This window comes from Microtus pennsylvanicus, chromosome 11, assembly GCF_037038515.1.
Source record: "Microtus pennsylvanicus isolate mMicPen1 chromosome 11, mMicPen1.hap1, whole genome shotgun sequence".
NCBI classification, from domain to species: Eukaryota; Metazoa; Chordata; class Mammalia; order Rodentia; family Cricetidae; genus Microtus; species Microtus pennsylvanicus.
Genome location: NC_134589.1, coordinates 19,145,009 through 19,167,835, shown reverse-complemented (window position 1 = coordinate 19,167,835; position 22,827 = coordinate 19,145,009). Strand labels below are relative to the sequence as shown.

At 49.5% G+C, this 22,827-nt stretch overlaps 1 protein-coding gene across 1 annotated transcript; it reads right to left on the bottom strand.

Moving 5' to 3' along the window:
• Window positions 1-9,044: 9,044 nt before the first annotated feature.
• Window positions 9,045-12,667, bottom strand: Fzd2 (frizzled class receptor 2). The gene has a single exon (XM_075990562.1). The coding sequence runs from the start codon at window positions 12,330-12,332 to the stop codon at window positions 10,620-10,622; it is 1,713 nt and encodes a 570-aa protein (XP_075846677.1). The 5' UTR covers window positions 12,333-12,667; the 3' UTR covers window positions 9,045-10,619.
• Window positions 12,668-22,827: the final 10,160 nt, after the last annotated feature.

Genomic DNA, 22,827 nt, shown 5'->3' with positions numbered 1-22,827 from the left:
TATGTCTGCATACCAGTAGAGGGCACCAGATCTCATTGTAGATGGTTGTGAGCCACCATGTGGTTGCTAAGAATTGAACTCAGTTTTGAGGCTGATTTGGGCTCAAGTCGGAATAGAAATGAGATCTGGAGGTCAGAGCAGGCAGAGATGGCTCAGACATTCGCTGCAGGGCCTGGAAAGATAGCATGAGATTTATAGATTTTGCTGGGAATCAGTTCAAATCCTCATTCTGCTCAGCCCTACTGTGCTCTTCTGCACGTCCTCACGTACCTGTGACGTAGCTTTCCTTCTTCGTGGTGGGCTGTTCCCTCTGCACGGAATGTTCTCAGTTCTCTTCTTCTGAACAACTCCCATGTCTTTCTTTGGTATCACGTGGATTTATGTCTGATCAGTTTATATGTCTGCTTTCCCAAAGCACAGGAAGCAGAGCCTTGGGTTGTAACTCAATGGTAGAATATTTGCCTGGTGTACACAGGACCCCGAGTTCAAGCCCAAGCACTGCCAAAAATAAAGAAGGCACAGCCAGGTGTAGCGACCCACACCAGGAGTTGAAGCCTGCAGGAGGATCACTGCAAGATTAAGGACAGCCTGGTCCACAGTGAATGACAGGTCAGTCAGGGATACACAGGGAAACCCTCTCTTAAAGGCAAAACCAAAAAGCAACCGGCAAACACTGTCCATTACCGTATCTCCAGGCCCTGGCACAGAAAAGTACTCACCAAACTCTGGGTGAACTACAGCACTCAGATTCAGCAAGTGTTCCTTTCCCCTTTCCACCTCTGCAGTATCCGGCTCCACCCCAACTCCTAGGTCCCCACGGGAAGGGCCAAAGCCTTCAAGGTTATGTGGGAAGTTTGGGTAGGATTCTAGAGACCTCCGAGGCAATTCTGTAGAGTCTCCCAAATAAGAAAGGGACCCAATGTGCTGTAGAGGTGTAGTCCAAAGATCCGCAATCCGATTCTCACACCCTAAGAGAACAGGCCAAAGAATTCCACAAGGCTTCTCCAGTGTGGGGGCAAAAAGGTTCTAAATTCTCATGCCTCGGTTGAAATAGTCCGTGAACACACCTGTTTCTGCTGGGGTGTGAGTCAAGAGTCTGCCGGGAAAACTTAGACCTGGGCCCCAGCCAGCACCTTCCCGGCAGATGACCAGCTGCTGAACTGAGGCTGGGCAGGGTAGGCTAAGAATGAAGTACCCCTGGACCAGCGTTCTTCACACTTGAATGTATCAACAAGTCCAGGGAACCTTGTGAAGATGCATCCTCTGGTTCTGTAGGTTGAGGTCAGACCAAAAAGTCTGCTTTTCTTACAAGGGATGTCCGCATAGGAAAGCAGAGGATAGGGTAGCTGGACTCACAATCTGAGTAATAAAAACAAACCCAAAAGCCAAAGACAATCCAGGCACTGGGTTTCTTTTTTTTTTTTTTTAAATATTTATTTATTTATTATGTATACAATATTCTTTCTGCGTGTATGCCTGAAGGCCAGAAGAGGGCACCAGACCTCATTTCAGATGGTTGTGAGCCACCATGTGGTTGCTGGGAATTGAACTCAGGACCTTTGGAAGAGCAGGCAACGCTCTTAATCACTGAGCCATCTCTCCAGCCCCCCAGGCACTGGGTTTCTTAAGCTTTCAAGGAAGGGCTGTAGCCAGGCATAGAGGCACATGTCTTTGATCCCAGCATTTGGGATGCAGAGGCAGGTGAGTCTCATTGAGCTTAAGGCTAGCCTGGTTTATGTAGGGAGTTCTGGGGCAGCCAGGGCTACGGAGTAAGACCCTGTCACAGAGATAGAGGGCCAAAGGCAACGTTTAAAATTGGTCAGGAGGTGATAAAGGACAGCGTATGGTATAAGCCAGCCTGACAAATACCAGCAGGCAAGAAGACAATTCGAGTCTATGACTCTGTGGCCAAGTTAGACATCACTGATGGATCCCAGCACTGTGTTCTGCTAAACCAAGAGATACCTCAGTATCCCTCTTTAGCCAGTACTCTAGGGATAGCTACACAATTCATTATAGTTGGCACAAACCTTTTTTTTCCTCCTCCTCCTCCTCCTCCTCCTCCTCCTCCTCCTCCTCCTCCTCCTCCTCCTCTTCCTCCTCCTCCTCTTCCTCCTCCTCCTCCTCCTCCTCTTCTTCTTCTTCTTCTTCTTCTTCTTCTTCTTCTTCTTCTTCTTCTTCTTCTTCTTCTCCTTCTCCTTCTCCTTCTCCTTCTCCTCCTCCTTCTCTTTCTCCTTCTTCTTGTTTTTTTTCTTTGTTTTTCCAGACAAGGTTTCTCTGTGTAGCTCTGGCTGTCCTAGAACTTGCTTTGTAGAGTAAACTCACAGAGATCCACCTGCCTCTGCCTCCCAAGTGCTGGGATTAAAGGTCTGGGTCACCATGCCCAGCTAATATCATTATTAATATTATTAATGCTATAGATGCATAGTGTTTGGTATATGTGCAGTCAGTGGTGACTACTATGAAGAACAGATCACAGTTCACAGGGAAATGAATGGTGACGTGGGAGAAAGAAAGGCAAAGGAGGGGCTGGAGTGATGGCACCAAGGTCAAGCACACTGGCTGCTCTCCCAGAGGCCCCAGAATGGACCCAGAGCCCACAGGGCAGCTCACAACCATTTGCAAGTCCAGTTCCAGGGAATCTAAAGCCCTCTTCTGGCCTCCAAGGACAACAGGCTTGTACATGGTGCACAGACATACATGCAAGTGCAATACCCATAAACATAAAATAAAAATTAAAAAAAAAGAAAGGCAAGGGGGAGACAGAAATCAGAGATCTGGGGTGAGGAAGGATAAAGGCCCTAGGCTTTGCCAGCCTGGGAATGGTGGAAGGTTTATCAGCTAGCTCTGTCTGTCTGAATGACTCTGAGCTTCCAACTGAAACGCACGCTCTTTGATAGACATGAGTGACACTTGTCATGTTTAGATACCTGTGCTTAGAACTTCCAAGGGAAACTGTGAAAGACGTAGCAATGGGCAAGAAGGCATTGCATGCCCTTGCATGTTTTATTGACCTGGAGCGGTTTTACAGCTCAGACAGCTAATGATAATGGAAGTGATTCCTCTCCACAGAAACGCAGATGCTCTGCTGGAGACGTAATTGATTACGGCCCATGGATGTGACCCAGCTTGGTACCCATTCTCTACTCATTTCGGCATTCTGGAGAGCCCAGACACGTCTCCGCTTTGGGTTCTCCTCGGAACAGGCTGTAATAGCTTATTGGTTCCTTCATCAATTAATGAGTTAATTGGAAATTCTGACATGTTGATTGCATATTTGAATAATTACTCTGGCTGATAGGAAATCTACTTTTTTTTTTTAACATTCTCATTAGTAGTGAAGATCATGTAGGTTTCCAGAATTCTCTGTCCTAGTTAAGCTTTGCCAACATATTTTCAGGGGTGTGCGTGTGTGTGCGTGCGTGTGTGTGTGTGCACACTAAGAGGCTGGAGGAGGACATGGGCTGTCCTTCTCCATCACCTCACCTTATTTCCTCGGGACAGAGTCTCTCACTGAACACGACGCTTGCTGCTTTTCAACTCAGCTGTGAACCCTCCTGTCTCCCACTCCCAGTGCTGGGGCTAAAGGCACAGGCAGCCAAGTTCAGCTTTAACCCTGATGCTAGGGATCCAGGCTGAGGTCCTCGTGCTTGTGAGCGAGCACTCTTACCCTCTGAGTCATTTCCCTACACCCACTACCTGTTCTCAATCCATGCGAGTTTTATGGAGCTCTGGTTCATTGCTTGGGTGATGGATGATTCTTTATTCTTTCTTTTTTTCTTTTTCTTTTCTTTCTTTCTTTTTTGACAAGATTTCTCTGTATATACCTGTTCTCAATCCATGCGAGTTTTATGGAACTCTGGTTCATTGCTTGGGTGATGGATGATTCTTTATTCTTTCTTTTTTTCTTTTTCTTTTCTTTCTTTCTTTTTTGACAAGATTTCTCTGTATAACAGGAACTTGCTTTTTTTTTTGTTTGTTTATCGAGACAGGGTTTCTCTGTAGCTTTGGGGCTGTCCTGGAACTAAGTCTCCTAGACCAGGCTGGACTCAAACTCACAGAGATCCGCCTGCCTCTGCCTCCCGAGTGCTGGGATTAAAGGTGTGCACCACCACCACCACCTTGATTCTGTACAAGAACAAAACAGTGACTTCCCTCCACCATCTTTGACCATCTTGATTGGGCTATGAATTAAACCAACATCATATGGAGTAGTAGAATAAAATTTAATTAGACATGTCCACAAGGAGGCCCCTCTAAGCACAAGGGTCAGGTGATAGACGATTACACACCTGGGAGAGGAAGGACAGATGCTCAGGACTGCTGGGAAGTGGCACACAAAGGATGATAAGAGGGTCAGAGGAGGGATGGGGACAGCGCTCAGCTGGTAGAGTGCTTGCCTATGGTGTACAAAGCCCTGGGCTCACACACCTATGATCCCAGCATTGGAAGGGGATGAGTGGGAGGAAGACAGAAAGACTGGGGATTCTGGATCAGCCTGGTCTACTCGAGACCCTAACAAAACAAAGTAGGCTCAAGAGACAAATTGTATGAGTGAAAATGATTCTGTTAGTTGGACAAAGTCTCTCATGGAATAAGAGCCCTCACCATCCTACCACACACACACACACCATATACAGCACACACATACCACATATACAGCACATGCACACCACACATATCCACACTCACACACATCACACACCACATACATGCACACACACACATACACACACCACACACACCACACTTCATAGACAGGCCCCAGAGCCTGTGGTCTTGAGCCTTTGGCTTAGCTCTGGCATACAGAGATAAAGACACCAAACACAGCAAGGAAGACTGGATGGGATATGGCTGTCTGCTAACCTGAGGCAGTTCTGAGGACCTTGTGAGCTACAGGAAGGGAAGGGTAGAGCATTCAAGTCACAGGGACTGTAAGTTACAAAGTCAAGAGGCAGTTTGGTCTGAGACCGTGAGATCCAACCCATGCGTCATATGGTGTGGGAAAGAAGGACTTCAGACACTCCTTGGGGTTCTGGTCAGATTTTTCTCTTTTTTCCCCCTTGCTGGGGATTGAACTCAGGACCTTCCCCACTTCTACCAAGCCACACTCTCAGCCCTTCCTGGCCTGGGAGGATCTAAGCAAAGGAATTGTGAGCTCTGTCTCCACACTGCCTTTGGCTCTCCCAGCCCCCTTGGCACAAAACACTAAGTCCTGCAGGTAGAACTCCCCACAAGCCACTTCTACTGGAGAGGTCCTTGGGATGCTTAGCCAGGAAGGATGTGTTCCATGCCGCTTGGGAGCGGCAGCTGGGAACTCTCTCTAGCCTTTCCACCCACAATTTGCTGTCCCCTCAAGCCCTGGCTCTTCTACCTTAGACCAACTCTTCTATCACCCAGGAGGCCAGAGATAAGAATAAGCCGCCTCCTTTCCCACATCCCTTCCCTGACCACACTCTGCCTCCAGCAGCTGCAGAGCCTGCCTTCCCCAGGCCCTTAGGGAGAGGAAGGACGGCAGGCAGCCAGAGCTTCCTGGGGGAGCGGGGCTCTGGCTGCACCCTTCCCTCCCACTGGACTGAGAGGTGATTACTTGTGTTAATTATAACCAAGCTATTTCCGACTGGCATGAGCCCACCCACCCACAGAGTCTGCCCTGAGTCAGGATGCTGGGGGTCAGCTATCCTGGGAAGGTGTCCTGACCCCTGCGATGGCCAAAGAGGGGGCCTTTGTTCCCCTGAGCACCCTCTTACCCCTCCCTCTCCTGAGGCTTCTTGTCACTACCTTCCACCCCCACCCTCTTTTTTGCTTGCCCCCACACAACTCCCTTTCCCTCCCCTCAACCTCTCCCCAGGTTTTAAATGAAATCACTGGGCTCTGAGTTCCGCACTAGGCCCTGACATAAACACTCTGATTGGGGCTAATTATAAGGGCCAGATCGGGAAGCTGGAACCTTCAGAAAGCTTTGGCTTTCAAACAAAGGGCTCCGAGCTCAGCCCCCAGCCCAGGTTGGCTCCTCACTAGGTCTCCTTGGGAAGGAGGAGACATCCCAAGCAACTGGCAGTCAAGACTCTACACTGCCAAGTATGCCTGAGAACCACCTTCTTACTGTTGCCTTAGCTCTTCCGGGTTGCAGACTCTGGTGCCTTTGCTGAGGGCTTGGAGGATTAGTCTGCAGGGGCGGGCAAGGTGGCTGGGGAAAGCTCTTAGGCTGGGAAGCTGGGGCAGGAGGTTCGGGAGGAGCGGGGTGGGGGTTAAGGGGGTGGGTGAAGCAGCGGGGAAGCCAGCTGTGACAGCCCTAGCCCTAATTAGCCAGCTTCAAAGCCCATGGAGAGGCAGTCCCGCCCTGGTGTGTGCCCTGCTCACTCAGGCAAGTAAGACATTTGTGTCCTAATCAGAGAAGGAGACGAACATTGCTCACCACCACCCGGAGGAGCCTCTAGACACATTCAGAACCAGAGATCGAGCCTAGAATCATGGGAAATCATTCCAATCTGTGAAAAGTACCAGCAACAGTGGGTGATAAGGACCTCAAGAAACGTCTGTCCTTTGAGTCGGCAGCTCCGCTTTCAGGAATTTATCTAAGTAGTTGGGAAAGTGCTAGGGTTTATCTGACTCGTGCTCTGGGCTGGCTCTGAGTCACCCTGCTTATCCTCTGGGTGCCTTGCGTGATGGGAGCCATGGCCTTTCTACCCATGGGAACTCCGGCGCAGGTGAGAAAGCCTGCAGAAGGGCGCACTATTGGCCTGCCTCACCGAGGCGTCGGTCCACACACAGATGCAGAGACCTGCCCTTTGTCCCTCCAAACACGCCCTGCCGTGGCTGGTAATTTGCTACCTGAGAGGCAGGAGGATCCCATCATCCTAAGAACCATCTAGTTTAGGAGTGCTTGTGCTTGTATAGGTCCAGTTAGTCGTGCTCCGGCGTGTGTGTGTGTGTGTGTGTGTGTGTGTGTGTGTGTGTGTGTGTGTGATTATTGTTGTGTTGAGAGAGTTTCATCATAGCTCAAACTGGCCTAGAATTCACTTTGGGCCCAAGCCACCCTCACTCTGAGCTTCCCTAGTGCTGGGATTACAGGTACGAGCTGCCATGTCGGTCACACTGATTGGTGTCGTCCCACAGCAGAGATGAGCATGACTAGCTGGAGCAGGGGAGTGGGCCAAATGGTCTGGAATCCTCCTATACTTAAAATACAAAGTCGTGTGTTCATGTGAGCTGGCCTCTCCCAGTCCCCACAGCCTTCAAAGACCTGAAGATTGTTCATAGTGCTAGTCAGTGCATTCTTCCATCAGAAGTTTAACTGTAGGAGTTTGAGGTGATCTGATCTGGCGAGCAGCAAAGGCCGCAGAAGGGATAATTCAACTGTAGCGGCAGGAGTGTGGCTCCATGAGCATGCCCCATAGCAGAAGGATGGCTCCATGAATGCACGCGCATGCCCCATGGCACCCAGGAGGTGTAGCCAAGACCCAGCCTCTTAGAGATGGTGCCCTTCTAGGAATCCAGGAGTTGGTAACTATAGCTCCACTAAAAAGAACCCGATACTCAGTCTTTGGGAGACAGAGGAATTTGTGGGGGAAAACGTCAATGCCTTTCTTGGAGGCTAGCATTTTAACCATCTCTTAAAGAGCTAAGAGTTTGTAACCCTGGGAATGTTTCTGAGATAAGCCGGGATTTAGGGGGTGGGAACAACAGTCTGACCAGGAAGAAAGGAGTCTCCTAGGGAGATCTAGCCACTGCAGAGCTGCCATGCCGCTCTAGGACTAGAGAGAACAGAGACATCACCTGTGGCCTGTGATCTACCAAGTTTTCCTTTTCTATCCTTCCTGGCATTAAAATGCAAGACCTTCCTAAGGTGGAAAGTGGTTGCTACACCTAGGACCTAGAAATGGCAAAAGTGAACCTGAGGTCACGTGTTTTAGCTGGGTTCTCCAAGCAGCAGAGATACTGATTCCAGGTGTAGCCTCAAGCTCAGGCAGTTTATCATTGGAGTTCCCTTTAGGGTCTTTTCTAACCTACAGCTCCCCTTTCTTTCAGACAGTTCATTAAAGTGGGGGTGGGATGTGCAGAGCTCCCCCTCCCCCCCTCCCCCCCAGCTTTCTCTCAGGCACTCCAGCTTCTTGGACACCTCTTAAAGGAGGGGGCTGCATCTTTAAGATCTGTGGTCCCTTAAGAAGCTGACTTATCTTCCCTCCCCGGCCCTGTCAGGAAACCACTTTGTTGTGACAGACCTTGTATCCCTGTGTTGGCGGACCTTGAGGTAGGGGGAGCGAGCTGAGAAGAAAAGGCAATTGTCACCCATTCACCTCTCTTTGAGCCATTCTTGAGAGGGCACAGAAACGGATGTCACAGAGGCACACAGAGCCAAGACCCTGGGGCTCTTAGGAGTGGGGGAGGCTCTCCCCAAATCTTCAGCAGAAACCAGCATCCCTTTTCCTGTAGGGCTTCATCCCAGGCACTGGTAAACCCCACTTGACTCCTGGGGTCTCACCTTTATTGCCAGGAGAGGTGCTCAGAATTGTGTGGAACTGACCTCTTTCCTATAGCCTTTGCGGGGTTCTTTCGGACTTGAAGGAAATGGAGCTGTGGGGCCGTGACACTGCTCCCCCCACCTCGATAGTTAAGACAAATTTATATTGAAGACTTAGTGAATTTAGCACAAATAATTTGGAGACAGACTATATATTTGGGGAGGGGGGTCTTTGCCGAAATGCCGGGCTTCAATACAATTGCAAACAAAGCCCCACATATGACTTCAATTACCACCAAACATTTCCACTTCCCTTCCCCCAACATAAACTAACATACACACACACTTGGAAGTCGGGGGCGGGGGTTCCAACTTACTTTCTCCCTTGTCCCCAAGTCTGCCAACAAAAGATGATAAGAAATCATTTTTCCCATAACTATTTAGTCAAACAATTGAGGCCTTGAGCGAAGAGCCCGCTCTGCCCAACCCCCAACCAAAAAGGTGAAGGAGAGGGAAGGAGGGGCTGTGGTTTGGTTGGTGGGAGTTACAACCCTGTTAAATACAATTAAAGGGCTAGATCTCTGAAGATAATTAAATGCACTTTATTATGATGATTATTAGGTTTTAATTTGCACTATTATCAAGAAACAGGAGAGATGGAGATAGCACAGTCCTGGCACACTAGTCTTCAATTCTTTAGCCTTCGAATCCTAAGACTCCAAACAGTAGACAGAGCCGATGTGTGTTGGAAACTGGAATTCTCATACCGGGAAAGATACTTTATACACCATCCCTCAGGCAGCTCACTTAAGAAAAATCTTTACTTTTATTTGTGTGCAGGGGGAAGAAACATGTTAGGAACACTCTATCAATCTTATGATATAGAATGTCATGTAAACACTCCACCCCACCCCCACAACCACAAAGAGCCTGCCCAGAGAGACCTTCTAAAGCAAACTTAACCCAGTAGTTTTTGTTCTTTTCCTGGACAACTTCTTTTTTTTTTTTTAAAGGCCACTCTTTTGTCAAAAGAAAACTAAAATTCCCACCAGCTCATCCATTCCCCTCCCTCCAACCCAAGCACTTTTACTGCTTTTGGGAAAAAAAAAAACCCTCAAACAAAAACCCACACATAACACACAACCCAACCTTAAAAACTGCTAACCTGGATACCACTGCGAGGAGCAGACTACCGGGAGAGAAGGAAGGGACGAGCAAAAGAGCCCGGGGTTTGCTAGTGGTATCCCTAACATTCAGGGAAAGAGGGTGGCTCTTAAAATGGTGAGTGTACTGGGCGGGGTGGGGGTGGGGGTCAAAACACACTTCACAAAGCGTTTCGTTGCCCATTCTCTGCGCGTGGGTCGGAGCAGAAACCACAGAAAGATCTCGGTGCCCGCAGGAGAGTGGGCTAAGGGGGGTGGAGGCCATTCCTCCCCACATCTCCGCCCTCCCCCTAAAAGCGGTGTGTTTTTCCACGTCTGCATCTGGATTGGGAGGGTTCCAGATTTCGAGTGAGGGAAGACAGAACAAATGAGAAGGGTGAAAAGGGGGGTGGAGGGGGGAAGAGGACGGGAAATAAAATATAACAAAACGAATCCAAGTCTTGTTAAAAAATATCCCACAGCTTCCACAGGCCCCGCGTCGGCGAGGAGGCTCGCAAATTCGGCTTTTATAGAAGTTGAGTGGAACTAACTCCCAACTCCTAGAAGCCAACAAAAACAGCGCGCATGCTAGGTGCCTCTCCCAGCAGGCCCAGCCCTGCCAAGTCACCAAAAAATTCGAACCAGAGCACAGGGCGGCTTTTAAAAGGGCACTTAGAAAAGGCGAGACCTCCTCCCCACCCCCACCCCATTCTTCAGCCTAGGCGCCCTCGCTCATGTTTTTTTTCCCCCCTTTTTCCTTTTAAATAGAAAATATATAATTAAATTTACAAACACTATTTACAGTTTTAATCACAAACCTGGTAGGGGTGTTGGACAGAGTTCTTTTTAAAAAGCGACCTAAAATAAAATGTGGTTTTGTTTTTGTTTTTTTACTGTTCTTTATTTTTTAAAAAAAATAAAATAGGAGTCCATAGGCGCACCCTCTCCCGAGAGGAGGAGGGTACCGTGCGGTCCGGTCCTGGGGGAGGGAGTGTCCACCAGGCGAGGCCTCTTCACACGGTGGTCTCGCCATGCCGGCTGTTGGTGAGACGCGTGTAAAACTTCCTCCAGGAGTGCAGCGTCTTGCCGGACCAGATCCAGAAGCCCGACGTGATGCCCACGATGAGCGTCATGAGGTATTTGATCATGTAGACTGTGAAGTCGGGCGACATGCGCGGCGTGTAGTGGGCCGGGCACGGGATGGCCAGGCTCTTGCAGTGCTGGCTGACCCACGAGCGCTCCCAGTGCTCGCGAAAGGCCTGCTCGTAGAAGTAGCAGGCGATGACGATGGTGGCCGGTACCGTGTAGAGCACCGAGAAAACCCCGATGCGCACCATGAGCCTCTCCAGCTTCTCGGTCTTGGTGCCATCGTGCTTCATGATGGTGCGGATGCGGAAGAGTGACACGAAGCCGGCCAGCAAGAAGGATGTGCCGATGAACAGGTACACGAAGAGCGGCGCCAGCACGAAGCCCCGCAGAGGGTCCAGGCTGTTGAGGCCCACGAAGCACACGCCGCTCAGCAGGTCGCCGTCGATCTGGCCCATGGCCAGGATGGTGATGGTTTTGACGGCTGGCACGGCCCAGGCGGCCAGGTGGAAGTACTGCGAATTGGCCTCGATGGCCTCGTGGCCCCACTTCATACCGGCTGCCAGGAACCAGGTGAGGGACAGAATCACCCACCAGATGGAGCTGGCCATGCTGAAGAAGTACAGCATCATGAAGAGTATAGTGCAGCCCTCTTTCTTAGTGCCCTGCACCACCGTGCGGTAACCGTCCTCAGAGAAGCGCTCGTTGCACACCACGCGCTCCTGGAGCACGAAGCCCGCGATGTAGGCCACCGACACCATGGTGTAGCAGCCCGACAGAAAGATGATGGGCCGCTCTGGGTAGCGAAAGCGCTGCATGTCCACTAAGTAGGTGGTGACCGTGAAAAACGTGGAAGCGCAGCACAGCACCGACCAGGTGAGGATCCAGAGACGGGCAAAACGCGTCTCCTCCTGCGAGAAGAACATGGAGCCGTCGGGTCGTGCGGGCTCGCAGGGCGCTGCACAATCACGTTCACCCAGAAACTTATAGCTGAGATAGGACGGCACTTTGAGAACGCGGGGACAGTGGAAAGGGTGCTCCAGAGTGGCGTAGCGCGGGGGCGCGCCACCACCGCCAGGGCCACCCGGGGTGCCACCCGCGCCGGGCTGCAGCCCGGAGGGCGGCGCGGTGGTGAGTAGCGCAGGAGCTCCGTCCTCGGAGTGGTTCTGGCCCACGCAGATCTGCTCCGCGCCGTGACGAGGGAAATGCTCGCAGCGGAGGCGCTCGGGCCACTGGAAGCCGAACTTGTTCATGAGAGCCTCGCAGCCTTGGCGCGCGCGCTCGCAGATGGAGCGGCACGGCGGGATGGCCTGCTCCAGCACCGTGCACACCGGAGCGTACATGGAGCACAGGAAGAAACGCAGCTCGGGCGAGCACTGCACCTTCACCAGCGGGTAGAACTGGTGCACCTCCAGGCCCGCGTCCTCCTGGTTCGTGTGGCCAAGAAGGTTGGGCATGATGGTCTGGTTGTAGGCGATGTCCGTGCACAGCGGGATGGAGATGGGCTGGCAGAAGCCGTGGTCCGGGATGGAGATGCCCTTTTCCCCGTGAAACTGGGCCGGCCCAGCGGCCGGCAGCAGCAGCAGTGGCAGCAGCAAGCGGGGCAGGGCGCTGCGGGGCAGGGCGCTGCGGGCCCGCATGCTGGCCGCCGCCCCCCACTCGGCTCCTGGGCGCCCCCCAGCCCCCGCCCCCAACCCCGAGACCGCGCGCCTTCCCCTCTGTCGCCTAGCTGCCCGGCCGCCTCCCGCGCCTCTCTGCAAACTTTGCTCGCGGCCGCAGGAGTTGGGGAGGCCGGGCGGGGGAGGGGGTGGCGCACCCGCCTGCTGGTTCGCCGCGGTCGGACTGAGTGGTCGAAGTCGCCGCGCACTGCTGCCCTCACTCCTCTTCCTCCTCCTTTAGCCTCTGGGCTTCCCCTCTCCCCACCCTCCTCTACCCAGCGACTTCTTTGTGCCTTCTTCAGCCCTCACCTCGGCCTCTCCGATCCCAATTAGTCGGTTTCAAGGGGGCCCCCGCTGGCGGCCCCGCCCTCTCCTCACCCCCCTCCCTTCAAAGGGATCCTTGAAACCGCCCCGTCGAGCTTTGCACCGTCCCAAAATGTGCTCTCGGCCAATCAGATTTAAACTCGAGGACCAGCCCCGAGGACTGGATTGGTCGACCGCAACATAATGAGATCAGAAACCAGATGCCAAGAACTCTACCCCCCTCCTTTTGCTTTTTTAAAGAGACAAGCTATTATTATATTAGGGGCTGTTTGCTCAATCCGAGATTTCTTCGGAGTCGCCGGGACGAGGTCCGGAGACACGTTTTCCCAGGGTAGCGTCCGAACCGGGGAACTCTAGCCGGATCTGTAGTCCTGGAGCCCAGGCGCTCTGAGCTACTCGAGCTCTTTGCTCATGGCCCCGCTCCTCAACCTCCCCCACTTTCTCAGTACCATTTATAAAATCAAGTGAAAAAAATCTCAGGTTAAAAAAATATATAAATGTAAATGTGTGTGTTAAAAGCGCGTACGCTAACAGTTTGCAAAGACTTCTCTTCAAACCCCTCTCATACAGTGGAGGTAAAAGTGTCACTTCACCCTAAAAAATGACCCCGAGAAGTTTCCTCGCCCCTCCCCCTTCACACACCCTTAAGTAACCCTCTGAAAAATTGAGAGCCTGTCTCTTTAAGGGGCTCTTAAAGGGGCCGGGACTCCGGGGTGTAATTGCCCCATAGCGAGCACAAAGGAGCCCATTATGGTTCTTTGTGTTCGGTGGCACCTCAAAGTGAGAAAATTCAGGAACTCGGAGGCCAGGCTTCAGGGCTGGGGCGGGGGGGTGGTGAGGTGAAGGAGAAAGGCCCAGAGTTGAGGTTTCAATCCACCCCCCTTCCGAGGAAAATCTTAATTATGCAAAGTAAAGTTTAGTTGCCATAAGGAGGAGGTCTTAATGGAAAGTTAATGGCGGGGGTGATGGGCAGTTTCGAGAGAAGAAACCTCTTTAGGTCTGACGAATGTTTTGGGGAATTTGCCTTCTCCCTCCCCATCCCTGCTCCGCCTCCTAAAAGCTTCCAGATTTGATCTCCTGGGAGAAAAGGGAGTTTTACCCAAACTTTAAGTGATTCCACACCCGAAAGATGGTGTGTGTGGCGAGGGAGGAGGCTGGGGGAGTTGTGGTAGAGAATTTCTCCTGTCCAGCTCTCACCTGGCCGAGGGGTGGGGTGGCCCGTAGACCAACCCCCCCCCCCCACCTCACCCCCGCCAAACACACTAGGCTTGTAAATTTGAGGTCTGGAGAGGGAAGGGAATTGCATGGGAATCTGTGTCTGGTACTGGATGATGGATCAATTATTTCTGTTGTCTCTCTGGAGAGACGACAGGAGGAGACTTAAAAAGAAAGAAGATTGTCTAGAAAGCCGCTTTTGCTTCTCAGTACAGGCCCAATCCTTCCAGCTCGGGAAGCTGCTTCCTGCTCAGATCTGGGATTGGGCTGCATACAGAAACCGCAAAACAGCAATTTAAGGAGAAAAGAGTATATGATGAACCTGGGCTTCCCAGGGTTGAAAAGAGGCGCTCCCCTGCACCCCCACCCCGACTAGGGGAATGAATGTAAATTTTCAGCAGCTCACACCTGTGATCCCAGAAGGCGAAGCTGAGGCAGGAGAATTACCAGGAGTTCCAGGCCAGCCTCAGGGGCAGTGGCAGTATGAGAATGAAAGAAGAGAAACAAACAAAAATATTTAAATTCTTTACAATCTGAAAGTGCTCTTTATTGGAATTTTTATTTTATTTTATTTATTTATTTTTAGACAGGGCCTCACAGTATAATCCTGGTTGACCTAAAACTCTGTATGTAGACCAGGCTGGCTTCAAACTCACAGAGCTCTGCGTTCTAAATGTGCTGAGATTAAAGGCATGTATCAACACCCTCAGCATCTTTAGTGGAGTCCTAAATATATTCTCTTTTCCCTCTTTCAAAGAAGAAAGTGTTGTGGGGCTGGAGAGATGCTCAGTGGTTAAGAACACTGGCTCCTGTTTCAGAGGACCTGCATGGCAGTCCCAGAACTCACAGCCTCTATAACTCCGATCAGACGCCCTCTTCTGGCCTCCCTTGGTACTACAAAATACCTGTGTACATAAAATAAACAAATTAATAAATTCTGTGTCGTGTGCCCTCCTCCCCCAGGCCTTCCGCACATTGGGGTTTCTTACTTTAAGACCAACTGCAGGGGCTGAGAGGAAAAGGCTATTTCCTTGTTGTTACCCAGCCTGGTCTCAGACTCATTTCACAGTGTGAACCATTGATGGACTAACTCCAGGACGTGCCAATGTTCGGTAGGGCTGCTGAGACAACTCTGTGAGTAAAGGCCTTCCTGCCAAGCCTGATGATTGGAGGTCAGTCCTAGGACCCACACAGAAAAAGAGAACTGAATGCCGCAAGCTGTGCTCGGACCTCCACATGTATGCGTCTACATGCAAAATAATTAGATATAATTTTTAACAGTTAAAAATGGGTCAGGTGGTGGTGGTACACACCTTTAATCCCAGCACTTAGAAGGCAGAGGCAGGTGGATTCTGAGTTTGATGCCATCCTGGTCTACAGAATGAGTTCCAAAACAGCCAGGGCTACACAGAGAAACTCTGAATTAAAATAAATAATTAATAGCCGGGCAGTGGTGGTGCACGCTTTTAATCCCAGCACTTGGGAGGCAGAGGCAGAAGGATCTCTGTGAGTTTAAGGCCAATCTGGTCTAAAACAGCTAGTTCCAGGACAGGCTCCAAAGCTACAGAAAAACCCTGTCTCAAAAAACCAAAAATAAAATAATAATAATGATAATGATAAATAAAAATACAAAAAAATTAAGGTGCTGGAGAGATGGCTCAATAGCTAAGAGCACTTATCCTTGTTGAGGACCCATCTCAATTCTCAGCACCCACATTCTGCCTCACAACCATCCATAAGCCCAATTCCAGGGGTTCTGACACCTTCTTCTAACCATAGCAACCACCAGACATGCAAAGGGCACACAGACATACATGTAGGCAAGACACACATTCACATAAAACTGGAAAGTCTCAAAAGAGAGCCAGGCATGAGCTTGTGTTGTTAATCCCTGCACTTGAGAGGAGGGGGCAGAGGATCTCCATGACTTTGAGGCCAGCAAGAGAAGACAGTGAGATTCTGTTTCAAAAAATAAAAAATAAAATCAAGTCGGCTTGGATATAATTTGGTGTTGCTAGGGACTGAATTTATGGTCTTTCATATTCTAGGCAAGTGCTCTACCGCTAAGATACATTCCTAGTTCTGTCTTTTTTTTAATAATTTATTTATTTTTATTTTACATGCATTTATGTTTTGCCTAAATGTGTGTCTGTGTGAGGGTGGCAGATACCCTGGACTCAGAGATACAGACAGTTGTGAGCTGCCATGTGGGTGCTGGGGATTGAACCAGGGTCCCTTGGAAGAGCAGCCAGTGCTCTTAACCTCTGAGCCATCTCTCCAGCTCCCCTAGCCCTGTTTTTCATTTATATCTGTGCATGTGTACAGTTATTATTAATTTTGTATGTTTGTTTCACTTTGATCAGGTCTGCCTCTGCCTCACGAGTGCCACCACACCAAGCTATTTTATTAAAGACTTATTTCTTTACACTTTATATGTATGAGGTTTTATTTATTTTATTTTATTTTTTGGTTTTTTTTTTTGTTTTGTTTTTCGAGACAGGTTTTCTCTGTGGCTTTGGAGCCTGTCCTGGAACTAGCTCTGTAGACCAGGCTGGTCTCGAACTCACAGAGATCCGCCTGCCTCTGCCTCCTGAGTGCTGGGATTAAAGGCGTGCACCACCATCGCCCAGCTGTTTTTTTTTTTTTTTTTTTGGTTTTTTGAGCCACGATTTCTTAGGGTAGCTTTGGAGCAGATGTTAGTGTGGACCAGCTCATCATGGGCCATCCAAGGGCTCTATAGGCAGATGAATTCTTTTTTTTAATATTTATTTATTTATTATGTATACAATATTCTGTCTGTGTGCATACCTGCAGGCCAGAAGAGGGCACCAGACCCTATTACAGACGGTTGTGAGCCACCATGTGGTTGCTGGAAATTGAACTCAGGACCTTTGAAAGAGCAGGCAATGCTCTTAACCTCTGAGCCATCTCTCAAGCCCTAGGCAGATGAATTCTGAAGCCCAGTGCCCAGTGGAAGGGCACTAGCCTCGAATGGGGAGCTGTGAGCGAGACCAAGAGCATCCAGAGAACACCGAATGGGAAAGCTAAAAGCTGTCCGAGATGCCAACTGTTCAGAGCCAAGAAGGGAGACTGAGGAAGAATGAGGCCAGGCCGGATTCTAGACAACAAGAGAATGGGCTTGTTTTTCCTGATCCCAGTTCAGAAGTTTTATTTACCTTGCTTCAGTTGTGAGATGGCATGTAGCCCTCCCTTGACCTAGTGCTGGGCTAAAAGCTTGGTTAATATGCGTTGCTATTTTTTTAAAATATTTATTTATTTATTATGGATACAATATTCTGTTTGCATATATGCCTGCTAGAAGAGGACACTAGACCTCATTACAGATGGTTGTGAGCCACCATGTGGTTGCTGGGAATCGAACTCGGGTCCTTTGGAAGAGCACACAATGCTCTTAACGGCTGAGCCATCTCTCCAGCCCCACGTTGCTATTTCTTAAATTACATTTATTTATTTGCTTTGTAGGTGCAAGGGCTGCTCTGCGCATGCAGAAATCATAGGACAAGGTCTGGGAATCCTGTCTGTTCTTTCACCGTGTGACTTTGAATCCTGTATGTTCTTTCACCGTGTGACTTCCCAAGATCGAACTCAAGTCATTTAGGCTTGGTGGCAAGCGCCTTCAACTGCCTTGCCGGGAGCTGTTTCTGTTGTTTTTAATCCAACAAATTATGGGGCTCCTGTCTTATATAAAGCAGATAGCCTAAGTCAGAGCTGGGATGGTACATACCTGTGACACTAGCAGTTGGAGGCAGAAGCATCAGGAGTTCAAGAGCAGCCTCAACTACACAGCAAGCTGAAGGCTAGCCTGGGTCACATGTGACCTATATGCCTTTAATCCCAGTACATGGGAGGTAGAGGGTGGGATATCTCTGAGACTGGAGGCTAGCCTGATCTACAAAGCAAGTTCCAGGCCTAATAATAAATAAAGTTTTTTAAAAAGAGAAAGAATTCTAGTTGATGTTAGGGGGGGCTGTGAGAATACTGTGTTTAAAGCCACCCAGACACACTTAAAGGCTCGTGTGTCACACACACTGAGCGAATGACAGCCTGCCGTGATACCCTGCATACCACAGGCATGCTCAAAAGATGGCAGAGAACCAACGCCCAGCTAAAGAAATCTCTTCCCCTCAAGTTCTCCATGTAAGCCTCCCGCCTTAGGACAGCTGTCAAAGTACTTACCTTGCCCACCCCTTCTCCCCACAACCCCACTCCTTCTCAGAGAAGCCGGCTTCTCTCCCCCTCTCTCTGCTTTGTCTACAGAACCCCTCGAGGATCATGCCTGGTGTGGGGTGCTCCTAAGGGAACTGCCTCTTCTCCAGGAAGCCCTGGCAGAGGGTGAGCCCCACCTCGTCTCTTCCATAATGGGTAAGTGTTCTTCCTTCCCAAGGCATTATTGTCCTTCCGCCCTGAAGAGGGAGGGATTGTTGGCATCTGCCTGGGGAATATGAAAAGAGAACAAAAAAGAAAATATAATTTCAGATACTTTCCAATCCTTGAAGATTTTATTCTGTAATCAAAAATACTCTGTTCTTGGGCTGGATGTGGGAGAGCATAGCTTTAATCCCAGCATTTGGGAGGCAGAGGCAAGCCCGGGGTCTGCAAGTTCAAGGCCAGAAGGCCAGCCTGGTCTACACAGTGTGTTCTAGTCTACACAGTGAGACTCTGTCTCAAAAACAACAACAACAAAACACACACACACACACACACACACACACACACACACACACACACACACGTCTTCTTGGGCCCAGAGACTCAGATGGGGCTAGAGAGATAGCTCAGTGGTTAAGAGCACTGGCTGCTTTTCCAGAGGACCCAGGTTCAATTCCCAGAACCCACAGAGCAGCTCACAGCTGTCTGTCATGCAATGCCAGCTCGGCTGGAAGAGTGTTGGTCTAGCATGCACAGACCTGTGAGAGGTGATCATGCCTGTAGCCCCACAGTTAGAAAGCCAATGGAATAGGATTAATGGAAGTCAGCCTCATCTACGTATGGAGTCGAGGTTATCTGAGTCTACCTAAGACCCAGGGGCTGGAGAGATGGCTCCCTGGTTGAACTTTTCCAGAGGTCCCAGGGTTTACTTCTCTGACATCTCCACAGGCAGATAAATAAAATTAATTAAAAGATCCTGCCCAAAAAAAAGCAAAAAAAAAAAAAAATGATAAAGACAGAAACCTGCTTTAGATTAACCAAAGACCTAGGATTCTGGGACCTCTGCTTCCTGGCCTCCCGAGTCTTCTGTGCCTGTCACCTCAGCAATGCCAAAATCCAAGACTGTTCAGTTAGCTCCTTCATCTTTCCAGCACCTACACCAATGTTTCTGGAAGGCAAAATGGGCTTTAAAAGGATTAAACAGATATTACAGAGAATCTATTAATTAAGGGCTTTAATTAGTCCAGGCCTTAGGTTGAGCAGAAACAAGCGTGGGTGGCTGGGGCAGACTGGGCAAAGCGAGGCACCGAAATCCATTCTGAGTTTGACGAGTGAAGTTCTTGAACTGACTCTTTTTACATGGAAGAAATTAGGATTCGTAGGAATGAATGGATCAAGTATTCTGTCTCCTAGAACCTTCTAGAACCTTACACCAAGAAGGCAAGAAAGGGAAGCCTAAATTATAGGTTGTAGGTGTGGAGGGGCTGTGAGGGAAATGTGTGGGTACCCGTTACGAAGGTTGGCTTTACTCTCGGGGCTCCCCTCGGTTCCGGTCACTAGCTTCCATTTGGGAGGGGGTTTCTCCTCTCCATCCTCTCTCCCAGGATTCCTCCCCTTTGCCTCAAGGCAGGGGGTCACCTTGCCCCCTCCCCTCGCTGCTCGCTCTTTCCTGTAACTTAAGCTGTTGTTGGGAATTGGAGGAGCGGGGCGGGTTTGAGAGGAGGCCCCACTGCTTTTCAGGGTGGAATTGAAACCCCGGAGCTGGGCTTGTGGGGGAACACAGAGGGGGAGGGGGGAGGGAAATCAAAGCGGCGGCTGCAGCTCCATCTGGGAAACCAACTTTGATTTACTAGCAGGGACCTGGCTCTCTCACCACCCCCACCGTCCTCACTCCCCCCCCCACTCGGCTTTGTGGGGATAACTGGGGGGGATGGGGAACCGGCTTCTTCTCCCAACTTGAAAACCAGCTCTTGTGGTAGGAGGATCCTCCGGCGGGAGCAGACTTAAGCAATGCTGGACGTCTTGTCCAGCTGCAGACTCTTAAGGGGGCCCAGAGTCTCAGGAACTAGGGAGGGTGTACCCTTGGAGAAAGTAAAGGCCTCAGCCCCGGCAGATTCATGCCTGCTCTGGCTGAGCCAACTCCCTGTCTGAGACGCGGGACTAGGGGACACTAAAGGGGGGAACTGTGGATATTTTCTGTTATTTATCTATGACCTAGGATCCCTTTAAATTGATGGTAAGAACCTATAATATAAGAGGATATCTGGGGGCTGGAGAGGTGGGTCAGCAGTTAAGAGCACGTGGGTTCAATTCCCAGCACCATCATGGCAGCTCACTCCTGTCTGTAACTCCAGTTCCAGGGCTTCTGACCCCTCACACAGACACACATGCGGGCAAAACAGCAATGAACATAAAATAAAATAAAAATGAAGACTTCTGAGAAATAAAATGTAAAATACTATTTCAGGGGGCATGAGGCCCTGAGTTTGGGTCCCAACACGTGTGTAAAAAGCCAGATGCAGCCCTGGGGCCAAGGAGGGGCTGAAGGATTCCTTGCTGGCCAGCCATTCCAGCTGAATTTGCTAGCTCTTGGTTCAGTGAGAAATCCTTTCTCAAAACAATAAGCAGGCTGAGTTGGGTACTTAGGACCCCACATAGCGAAAGGAGAAACTAAGTCCTGCAAGGATCCCCTACCTCCACTTGGGGCTCATGCACACAATTTTTTTAAAAAAAAAGCTTATTTATTTTGAGGCAGGGTCCCTCTACATAGCCCTGACTGTCCTGGAACTTGCTCTAAAATCCAGGCTGGCCTTGAACTCAGAGATCTGCCTGCCTCTGTCTCTCAAGGGCCAGGACTAAAGGCATGTGTCATCACATCTGGGTTCAAAAAAATTGTAAATGTAATTTTTGATGGACTTTAAAATATTCTTATTGCATTTATTTATTCTTTGGGGGGTGCATGCGTTCCTGGGGAAATGTGAATAAATGTCTACTCGCTCCAGGCAAATGGCAAATAAACCAAAGTTATGTATAGCACCAAGGTCCAATTTGGTAAACCAATGAGTACTATGGTGGCTACTTACAAAAGTATGGGTGAAAGATTACAGGAGCAGAAATAACTTAAAGGCAGTCACATCACCAAAAGCCCAAGCCAGCATGGGTAACATCACAAAAACTGGGAGCCTCGTGCTCACTGAACAGTTTTGAAGGCAGCTTGGTAGATTGGAGAGTCTCCTCCAGGCAGGGCAGTTATTCTCAGAATGTTTCTTTTTTTAAAAAAAATATTTTTTAATATTTATTTATTTATTATGTATACAATATTCTGTCTGTGTGTATGCCTGCAGGCCAGAAGAGGGCACCAGACCTTATTTCAGATGGTTGTGAGCCACCATGTGGTTGCTGGGAATTGAACCCAGGACCTTTGGAAGAGCAGGCAATGCTCTTAACCTCTGAGCCATCTCTCCAGCCCTTTCAGAATGTTTCTAAGCAGTTTCGATTGCTTATATAACTCCGGAGAAGGAAAGGGTCAGTGAATCTGGTCAGTTTCAGGGACTTCCTAAAACTTCTGAGTTGTTTCCTTGCTTAGTTTTCAGGGACTTCCTGCAGGATGGCGTGTTTTACCTAGGAGGAAATTGCCATGTGACACCACAGCAGGCAGCAGGCCTGTGCAGGTCAGAGGAAAATTTGGAGGAGTTGTCTTTTCCACACCCTGTGGTACTGGGGGTCGAACTCAGAACTCAGGATGTGAAGTTTGACAGCAGATGCATTTGCCTGCTGAGCCCAGAAAGCTTTGTAAAATACATAAATAAGGAGTAGAGCTATTGAGGAAGACACTGGACACCCACCTCTGTCTCCCGCGTGCATGCACATACATGCACATGACCATATGTTGCACAGACAGTGACTAGAAGGCAGCTCACACCCAACACTGACATGCATATCCACCACACAATACATGCACTACAAATATCTCATCAAATTCTCTGTGCTTAAGTTCCCTGTGAACTGCGGAGGATGCTGGCTTCCAGTGGGGACTCAAGGCCCTTTGCGGTGGAACTGTTAACCCCTCTCTCACTTGTGACCCCACACCCCCCCTTCTCTCGTCACATCCTTAAGCCCCTCAGGGTTTAAGATGCTCTCTAGCTAAGGCCCTCCAGTAGAAATGGGATCATGAAGATGCCCAACCTCAGCATCAGAATGGAAAGAAGACAGTGAGTCATAGCTTGAGGAGGTGCCATGCTGTTGGTTTGCTGCTCCAACTGGGTGTTCTCAGTGGGATGGGATAGGATTAATCCCCAGACTCTTGGGTTATGGGCAGAGCCTTCACCTCAGCAGTATTTCTTTTTTAGGTTCAGTATCCAACTTTAGTACAAGTGAGAAGAAAGGACTAATTGAGCATGTGCTCAACACAAATAGAACTATTCTTTCTGAGATAGGGTCTCATAGAGACTGGACAGCCCTCAAACTCACTATATAGCCAAGGACAGCCTTGAATTTCTCACTCTCCTGCCTTCATCTCCCAAGTGCTGTGATTTTAGGCATGTGCCACCATGTGCAGGTCAAATAGAAGCTTTTTAGAGCTCAAGTGTTCCATCAGAAGTAGGGTCAGCCGGGCAGTGGTGGCACACACCTTTAATCCCAGCACTCGGGAGGCAGAGGCAGGTGAGTTCAAGGCCAGTCTGGTCTACAGAGCTAGTTCTAGAACAATCAAGGCTATACAAAAAAAAAAATAACAAAACAAAAAACTCCTACGGTCTACAAATATCAA

Coding starts and splice junctions, on each gene's coding strand:
- Fzd2 (XM_075990562.1), bottom strand. CDS start 12,332: ATGCGGGCCCGCAGCGCCCTGCCCCGCAGCGCCCTGCCCCGCTTGCTG.